The 10,000-nt window shown below is 37.2% G+C and overlaps 1 protein-coding gene across 1 annotated transcript in view; it reads left to right on the top strand.

Annotated features, from left to right (window-relative positions):
• Positions 1–10,000, top strand: part of hcn4 (hyperpolarization activated cyclic nucleotide-gated potassium channel 4) — an 86,509-nt gene that overhangs the window by 74,095 nt on the left and 2,414 nt on the right. Inside the window, exons 5-7 of the mRNA XM_016235568.1 lie at positions 1–67; positions 163–403; positions 7,535–7,699. The exon at positions 1–67 is cut by the window's left edge and continues 80 nt beyond it. Coding sequence (XP_016091054.1) covers positions 1–67; positions 163–403; positions 7,535–7,699 — 473 coding nt within the window. The remainder of the gene's footprint in view (positions 68–162; positions 404–7,534; positions 7,700–10,000) is intronic.

The following is a 10,000-nucleotide window of genomic DNA, read 5'->3' as shown; positions in this document are numbered from 1 at the left end:
CAGATACCAGGGGAAGATGTTTGATGAAGAGAGCATTCTGGGAGAACTGAATGAGCCACTGAGAGAGGTGAGGACACACAGATGCATGCTGGGTAATGCGTGTTACCATAGTGTATTCATGCAGTAGGTGCATTTGCATTCATTTTGCTTTTCACTTCACAGGAGATCATAAACTTCAACTGTCGGAAGCTGGTGGCGTCTATGCCGCTGTTCGCCAACGCGGATCCAAATTTTGTGACGTCGATGCTCACCAAACTTCGCTTTGAGGTCTTCCAACCTGGAGATTACATCATACGGGAAGGAACCATCGGAAAGAAGATGTACTTCATCCAGCACGGCGTGGTGAGCGTCCTCACCAAAGGAAACAACGAGACCAAGCTGTCAGACGGGTCCTACTTTGGAGGTACAAATGAATCACAAACGTAGAATACAAAAGTGGATCATGCACTCACACACTCACTCACACACATAGTGGAGCTCAGCCATTTGTCCAGCTTTAATATTCATAATGATGGATTAGACAAAACAAAAGCGTTTTGCCGCTAAGCTTTTGGGACAGTCACAGCTGATAAGTGCCCTGTTTCTGGGCCGTTGACACAGATGCGTGGCAGGTCATTAGAATTTTTTGGGCTCCTGATGCAGCTCTTCAAACTTTCTATCCTTTAGTTTTCATAATTCAGAAGCGAGAGATCTGAAGATACATGAAATATCAGTTCTGATGACTGCGGCTCGATGAAACGCTTGTTTCCTGTAGTGACACAAGCACACGGGATTAGATTTTATGAATAAATAAAGAATAAAGATGACACATTTTTATATTCCAGCTGCACTGATGGCTTTGACAGTGTTTGTTTTTTAGAAAGACATTGTGCTTCGAGTGCTTCGAGGTTAAATGAGTGAGAATATTGCTAGGGTGTTCTGGATAGTTGCTAGGTGGTTTCTAGAGTGGTCTGGATGGTTCCTAAGTGGTTTCTAGGATGATGTGGGTGGTTGCTAGGTGGTTTCTTACTGTCTTAAGTCAAAAGAGTCCTGCATCCTCAAGTCTCTGTGATATTCTGGTTTCTAGATGTGTTTAAAGGAACACTCCACTATTTTTGAAAATAGGCTCATTTTCCAACTACCCTAGAGTTAAACAGTTGAGTTTTACCGTTTTCGAATCCATTCAGCCGATCTCCGGGTCTGGCGGTAGCACTTTTAGCTGTAGCTTAGCATAGATCATTGAATCTGATTAGACCGTTAGCATCTCACTCAAAAATGACCAAAGAGTTTCTATATTTTTCCTATTTACACCTTGACTCTTCTGTAGTTACATCGTGTACTAAGACCGACGGAAAATGAAAAGTTGCGATTTTCTAGGCCGATATGTCTAGGAACTATACTCTCATTCCGGCGTAATAATCAAGGAACTTTGCTGCCGTACCATGGGTGTCGCAGGCGCAATGATATTACACAGCGCCTGAATAAAAGCTACAATCTGCAGCACAATCTCAAAGCGTGGCAGGAGTGTGTCATGTGTGTGTGTGTGTGTGTAGGTCATTCTTAGTTAAATGTCATGATCGGGAGTGTTTGATTCATTCTGATCTGGAAGGATTTCTTTGGGAAAATCCTTCAGATCCGAGTAATCTCAGCCTGTTTCTGTCGGAGGAGGAGGAAAATCGAACACAGTGTCTCATCAGTGTTGTCATCTTGCGTCACTCTCTCTGTGTGTGTATGTGTGTGTGTTGTGTGTGTGTGTGTGTGTGTGTGTGTGTCAGTGATGCCAGAACAAGTTATGAACTGGAGGGTGTGACGCCACAATACAATGATGTCTCTGCTCATGAATATTAATTATGTCGTGTATACCTTGCTGTGAACTGTAACATTACTGAACCGTCCACGTATCCGTCATGTAAGTCATTAACATTCATGAGGCAAACCTTCACTTGGGATTTGTAATTCAGGTCCTGTGCAGATATGCTCAAGTTGAAAGGCAGTCAGGACACATCACACTGACCTGGCATTGAGAATGAATAGCATTCTTTATTCAAACTTTACTTTGATCTAATATTTTTTTCATGCCATTTTTCTGAGCACACATATCCTAACTTAGGCCTTACATCTCCAAGGTGTTTTTATCTGGAGATCAGACCTGTTATGTCAGCAATTAATAATAAGGAATGGATTATTATTATTATTATTTAAAAAAATTATTATATTTATTTATTCATTCCAGTGGCTTGCTATTGAGAATTTTAATTGTTTACATATTTAAAATATAATATTTAATTGTAACATGTGCAGGTAAAGACCTGTTAACTATTGAAATGTCTGAATTATATACTTGTTAGGGTTAGAGTTAGGGTAATATATATATATATATATATGAGCCAACAAGTAGATATATTTAGATATCAGCTGACTACATTCAGTTGATGCAGACTAAAAAAGCCAACTGGCACCTCTGGTGTGAGACAGAGAATTTATGTGTGTGGTGTGTGTGTGTGTGTATGTGTGTGTGTGGTTCTGGCTGTGTTGTTTGCCAATGGCTGGTGTGTGAGGCTCTGTGCTTTTAATCCTCTCACTGCTCGAGCTCTCTGACTCTCATTACACGCTGACACGTTGAGAGTTCTTTACAGGGAGAGTGTCGCACAGGTTCACTGATTCATTTTTGTGTTTTTCTTTTTCTGGCTCACTTGGTGGTTTTTTTTGGCTTATTTGTTCATTTTTAAGTCCTAATGTTCCTGTCCTTTAAAACCCCGTGGAATTATGCAGACATGTCAGGACATTAGAAATAGCATTACAGTTCAAAGTCTTAATATCTAAACCCTTTTTTGTTGTTGAATTGCAGCAAAAATAATTATAGCATTATATCTATACTGCCAAGGTACCATGCTGTTGTTGTTTGTTTGTTTGTTTCATGGTATTTTTTTTAAGTTCCCCGCGATAGCATGTATATATTATGGTATACAAGTTGTGATTCGCTCTATTAATCAACCAATGTTTGGCAATTTTGAGATTATGTTCAATATCTTCCTGGCTGTGAAGTGTTTGTGATGTTTAGATTGTAATTAAATATACACAAGCAATGTTCCAGAACAGATCCACTTAGTATTTAAAAAACACGGTTGTAACGTACAGTTAAAGGGATAGTTCACCCAAAAATTAAAATTCCAAACAGTTGCCGTAGCCATTTTTTTTCCATACTAGAAAAGTCAATAGCTACCGGCAACTGTTTGATTATCAACATTCTTCAAAACATCTGCTTTTGTGTTCAACAGAAGAAAGAAACTCATACGGGTTTGGAACGACATGATGGTTACTAATAGCACACTTGAATAAACTTCTTTTTCGTAAGGGTCATGCATTGATTAGTGCTGCGAATATTACGATTTGATTCGGATTCAAGGAGTCACAATCGCTAAGTGATTCTCGATGCTTTGTACGGTGCTTCTGCACGTGCTTTGAATTATTAGTAGTGCTGTCAAAATTAGAGTGTTAACACATGCGATACATTTTTTAGTTTAACGCTATTAACGCAGGGGCGGGGCTAAGGTTGGCAACCCTTAACAACGGCTGCTTCTGTCTGTTTTTTTTCTTGAAAAGAATTGCGTTTATTTAGACGCAGAACATCTTTACGACCACATCAAACAGGAGACTTTCAGACGCGCACTCCAACTTCACCTCAGCGCCAGGCACGAGTCAAACGAACGGAAAAGCTACAGGCGATGAGGAGCTTCAGTAGAACAACAGTGAACTGCTCTCAGATGAGATGCTGTCAGGCCGTATGTCAGTAAAAAACTATTTTCCTGTCCTGTCAGCCGTTATTCTGTGCTCATAGTGCGTGCTCTTCAATTGCATGCACAAATGCAGTGGCGCGCGCTGTATTATATTATGTATTAATTAAAGCACTATATCATATTAAAGCGCAAAAAAACTACAAGCATTCAATGTTGTAGTTATGTTGTCAGTTAAGTCATGAAGTTACCCAAAAAATGCGATTAAAGCTGCCCTAAAACTGTGCATGCATGTAAGTATTTGTTATATATGAGTCAGATTTAAGAACATGTCTCTGAAATGCAGTGGTTTTCCAAACTGTCCTGGAGCAGCAGCACTGTCTCCCTCATCTCACACACCTGATTCAACTCCTCAGCTCACTATAGAGACTTTAAGAGCTGAAGTGAGTCAGAAAAGGTAGTGAGTTATGAGAAACTATGATGTGTGTCAGATCCGTGTCATGTTCAGCAGCGGCAGCAGCTCTTAAAGTAATAGCAGCCAGAATAACCTCATCACCAGCTGCCGTGATGCTGTTCATCAAACAACAAAATAAAAAGAGCTTTAAGGATTCATCTATATTTCATTTAGAATTTAGCGTTTGATGACTATTACATTTCTGTATGTTTCCTACTTGCTGAAGGGCACATGTAGCTAAATATGATATTTATTATAATGGGTTTATGTGAAGATTGTGTGCAGTTCACTAGAAGTTATTTTTTAAAGTCTAATAAAAAAATTTAAATTGATAGCTCTCAATTATAGCTACTGTAATGTTGAATGGCTATAGTCAGTGGTTAAATATGAGGGGAAAAAACTATTTCATAGAGACATCAGTAGTGTTGGTATCAGTGATACTCACCTTCAGACATAAAAAAGATGCCACTAAACAAATATTTAAAAATATACTGTAAATTTTAAAAAATATATGTTGTTTCTACGTTCATTTGAAGATTGAATGTATAATTATTGCAATATAAAAGTATATTTAAAAACGTTAATGTTAGGTGGGATTAATCGCGATTAATAAAAAAAAAAAGTGTGATTAATTAGTTAATTGTTTTAATCGATTGACAGCACTAATTATTAGTAATGAATCTACAATTCTAATATTGACTTTCTGTGGGTCGAACCAGAATCGACCTCGAAAGGAATCGCAAGGCGTCTAGATTGATTTCTTCCCCCGTCCCTTATATTGATGTTTGGCACCTAAAGCTACGTTTACATGACAACGATGTAGTCAAAAACGGAAACGTTTTTCCCTTGCGTTTTTAAAAAGATTCACGTATACACGACAACATTTTCAAAACGATTCGCGTTTACACATATCCGGCGAAAGACGCTGTATTACGTATGCCAGGCCAGTAGTTGGCGCTGTCACCTTGTTAGTAAACTGTACCTGTAGGGAAGTGACGATTATATGTTGAATATAATGCGTCTCCGTTGTTGGTTGTAATATTGGTGAAGTAAATCCACACTTTGCTGAAGAAGCGTTAGCAGACTCTTAAACAGCAGCAACAGTACCATGGACTCCGCTATTGTTGTGTATGTTTGTTCGCGTTTGCCTTTAAAATCGACACGTGCTGCGTATGTCTACATGCACTACCCACGCGTGTGACGTCACCGTTTTCAAAGATTCCCGTTTTGGGTGTTTACACGGAAACGATAACGGTGGTGTTTTAAAAAATGTGCACTTTGAAACCCGTTTTCAACAATATGCGTTTTCTGTCCTCAAAACGCCATTGTCGTGTAAACGAACAGTCAAAACGCATAAAAAGTTTCCAGTTTTTGGCTGAAAACGTTGTCGTGTAAATGGCCCCTAAGAAGCAGAGGGGATTGTGGGTAGTGGTTGTTTAGCAGCCAGTGAGCAGACAGAGGTTTTGCTCTTGTCCGGAGGACAGCAGAGGGTGGTGTTGCCAGCTCTGCACCCCGATAAATGGGGCGTAATTCTGCTGATCCTCCGTGACATAGGAGGTCTGCCAGTCCTCTAAGCTCTGAGTGGCATTTAGTGCTTCAGCTGTGGATTACAGGACAGTTTTAATCCCAAAAAGGAGGAAGGATTGTTGCTTTGTGTTTTCCTTGATAGAAAGTCAGCCTGATCAGCTCTGGATCTGTTTGGAGAGAGAATGTGATTGGAAGTGTGTGTTTTCTGGTTTATACACACCATGTTCATGCTAAACAGTTGTAGCGAATCAGCTCATGGGGAAATATGAATAATTAACCATAACTAGTTATAATTAACTATTCATATTTTAGATCCACTGTAGATATTTAGCTGACCACTCAGGGTCAACTGTCTTGTCAATTCTAAGACGTTAATTTCCTGGTTAAGGGAAATAACTTTCTTACTGTACAATTCTATAAGCTTGTAAAGTAAATCTGCATGATTATTGACTCCGGTTATGAACATCCTGGCATCCAGTTTATTGAGTGATGGGACTGTGACGATTTGTTAACCTAATGAATAATTGATTTGTTAAATCAAATTAAAATTAGTGTGTCAGATTGGTCGAGACGCTACACAGTGGTGTTGTTGAAGCTCAGGATTTGACGTGGAATCGTGTGTGTGTGTGTGTGTGTGTGTGTGTGTGTGTGTGTGTGTGAGTGTGAGTGTGAGTGTGAGTGTGTGTGAGTGTGTGAGAGTGTGAGTGTGAGTGTGTGAGTGTGTGAGTGTGTGTGTGTGTGATGAGCTGAGAGTACGTGTATCTATCGTTTGTGTTGATAGATACATGTGTTTACATACAGTAAATCCATTTCAGATTCAGTAACTTCAAAATCTATGTGAAGTATTACAATTTACGTTGACTTCTTGAATAAAAAAAAAATCTGAAGAAAAACTATATTTTCACAACCTTTCCTGTATGAAATGCTTATAAATGCATTTTATAAATGCAAATATAATAGAATTTATAATAATATATTATTTACTATAGTTTGCAGTATTAACCGTAAAAAAAGAAAAAAGTCAGATTGCCAGCCTGATTGTTTATAAATGTTATAAATGCTGTTTATTATAATTATAAAAGCTAGTAATAAATAATAAATTATCATAAATGCATTTATAATTAATTATTATAATTTTCATTTAAAACCTAAAGAATAAAATATATTATAACAACTTTGACAGTATGAAATGCTTATAAATGCCATGTATTATAATTATAAATGCAAATAATAACAAATAATTTTCATAATAAATGCATGGTAACACTTTAGTTGAGGGACCAATTCTCACTATTAACTAGCATGCATATTACTAGCATATAGGCTGTACTTATAAAGCACATATTAATGTCTTATAAGCAGCAAATTAGGAGTTTATTGTGGAAAAGTTGCAGTTAATTGTTAATTAATAGATAGAATTGGTCCCCAAAATAAAATGTGACCAAATGCATTCATAATAATTTACAACTCTGCCAATATGAAATGCTTATAAATCCATTTTATGAATGTAATTTAGTATAATTATAAATGCAAATAATAAGAAATTATTATATTAAATACATTTATAATAATTTATTATTTATTATCATTTGCATTTCTAACCTAAAAACAAAAATAGCCTTAATACCGAATTTTTTATAAATGCAATGTATTATAATTATAAATGCAAATGATTATAATAAATGTTATAATAAATGCAAAATATATTATATTTATTTTATAAATAAACACAGATTAAATGCATTTTACCTTTAAAAAAAATTTTTTTTTTTTTGAGATTCTGATCTCAATACTGATTCTCATTCTCAACACTGATGAGTTTGTATCTTCTCTCATTCAGAGATTTGTCTGCTGACTCGAGGTAGACGCACTGCCAGCGTCCGGGCCGAGACGTACTGCCGTCTGTACTCGCTGTCTGTGGACAACTTCAACGAGGTCCTGGAGGAGTATCCCATGATGAGGAGAGCGTTTGAAACCGTTGCTCTGGACCGCTTGGACCGCATCGGTGAGAAGTTTAGAACTGCATACTACTCCATACTACTGATGCTGTCTCTGTGAAATCAATATTACTTGAATCAGGAACAGCTTTAGTCTCATTATAATGCATTTCTTTTGCTGTACAGCAGTTAAAACTGAAGCTAAACTAAACTCTCACTCCCTCTCGTGTCTAGAGTGTAATTTCTCTGTCAGTGTCTGGGGTTTCCTGCCGTATTCAATCAGTCAGTCCGGGTTTGTGAGAGTCTCGCTGCTGTTTACGGTGTTTATTTTACTCAGTAGGAGGGAACCCGCTCTTGTCCGTCACTGTAAACATCTACATCCAGCTCCGTCGGCCCACTCGCCACGGTTAAACTACAGACTTAATCATTTGATAGCAGAGCTGTTCCCACAATGTGAGACTGCAAGAGGGCTTATTATAGAGACAGACTGGAGAAACTCAGAAACCAGCTCTGGAGGATGTGTATGTGATGTGAATGAGGTCTGATCGTATGTTCTCTCGTCCTGTAGTGTTCTGCGGTTTTAAACTGCGCTGCTCGCTGTCACTCATAACATACAGACATCGGTGATTAATTACAGATTCTGCATCTGTGTTGAAATGAATTGAGGTTCTAACAGGTCAAGTGTAGCACTGCTTAATCTCTCCTCTTCCTATCAGAGAATGGCCTAAACTCTAATCCAGTTTGTAATTTAGAAGATTATTGTGAAGAAAATAAGAATTATTGAATTATTTGTACAGAATCAGACAATCTGCTTAAATCAGTATAGTTAGTGTGTGTGTGTGTGTGTGTGTGTGTGCGCGTGTGTGTGTGTGCGTGCATGCGTGTGTGTGTGTGTGTGTGTGGTCTTTTGCCTCAATAAACTCCTAATTTACATTTAGTCATTTAGCAGACGCTTTTATCCAAAGTGACTTACAAATCAGGACAATAGAAGCAATCAAAACTAACAATATGTAATATTGTTATGAAATATGCATTTTAGAGCAACAATATGTAAGTGCAAATGACAAGTCTCAGTTAGCCTAATTAGCCTAAATAACTTGCTGCTTATTAATAGTTAGTAAGGTAGTTGTTAAGTTTAGGTATGCAGTAGGATTAAGGGATCTAAAATATGATCATGCAGAATAAGCCATTTATATGTGCTTTATAAATACTAATAAACAGCCAATGTACTAGTAATATGCATGCTAATACGCAACTAGTTAATAGTGAGAATTGGTCCCTAAACTAAAGTGCTAGGCTACCATATACTGTATATCCCCCTTTAGGACCCAGATATATTTTTGTGAAATTCACTCAATTCAGAAAAGTTCAGAAATTAGGTTTAGCACAGCTGGAGAGTGAATTACATCAAGTGCACTCTGTAAAGGAACTTTTTTTTTTAATTTGCCTGAAGATCAAAAGTCTCTTGTGTCGTGCTCGGCTCCGCACCGGCCCAGTGTGATTACAGTAGTAAGTGATAGCCTGACATTACCAAACATAGCAAAGTGCCCTCTGCTCATCCAGGCTCTTGGTCTCTTGTTTATATCAGTCCTGCGTAAGGTAGAGGTCGTGTCTGCACTCTGTTTTTGTACTCTTTCTTATCTGGGGCTCAGCAGTGAGGACGGTCAGCCCAGGCTCCTGGACACAGCAGACCTGTTTAACAAGGGCGGTGTGGAGTGTGAGAAGAATCAAAGCGCTGATGAAACAGTAGACAGATCGAACAGAGTGCTGCGTTTGATATTTAATATTCAAGGCATGGCCTGAGGGTGAATAATACCATTTTTGGTGGGTATTATTAAAAAAGCCATGATCCGTTTGAAGGAAGAGTGCAATGCAGCTGAAATACTAACAAATTACTTAGTACTGACATTCATAAAGCTTATATATGTAGACCATATATGTGACCCTGTCTGTGAAATCCAGGCTAAAGTCTCAAAATCTAATTATGAGATAACAAGCATCAAAGTTTGATTTCAACCATTAATTTCACTATGATTTCAATCTTTGACATGGCCTTACTCAATATTAAAGATATAAAGGTTATATTTTCACAGAATGTTCTACATCTTTATGAAGAATGAGTTTATGTAGAAAACAGTAAATCACTATATATATATAGCATACCTGAAGTGTTAGATAAAACCTATAAATCTGAATAATAATAATTAACATGAATTATACTGTATATTGTGCTCTTAATATATTGTAAATATAAATAAGTATAATAATATAGTTATTTATAGTGCTCTTAATTAAAATTAAGACATGTTCATTTAAAAATGCGTTCTAAATTTTAATAAAAAAAAAAATATATATATATATATATATAT

The sequence above is a fragment of the Sinocyclocheilus grahami genome, unplaced genomic scaffold (assembly GCF_001515645.1).
Source record: "Sinocyclocheilus grahami isolate Dianchi unplaced genomic scaffold, SAMN03320097.WGS_v1.1 scaffold471.1, whole genome shotgun sequence".
NCBI classification, from domain to species: domain Eukaryota; kingdom Metazoa; phylum Chordata; class Actinopteri; order Cypriniformes; family Cyprinidae; genus Sinocyclocheilus; species Sinocyclocheilus grahami.
The sequence above is the reverse complement of the archived record's forward strand: the minus strand, read 5'-3'. Positions and strand labels throughout refer to the sequence as shown.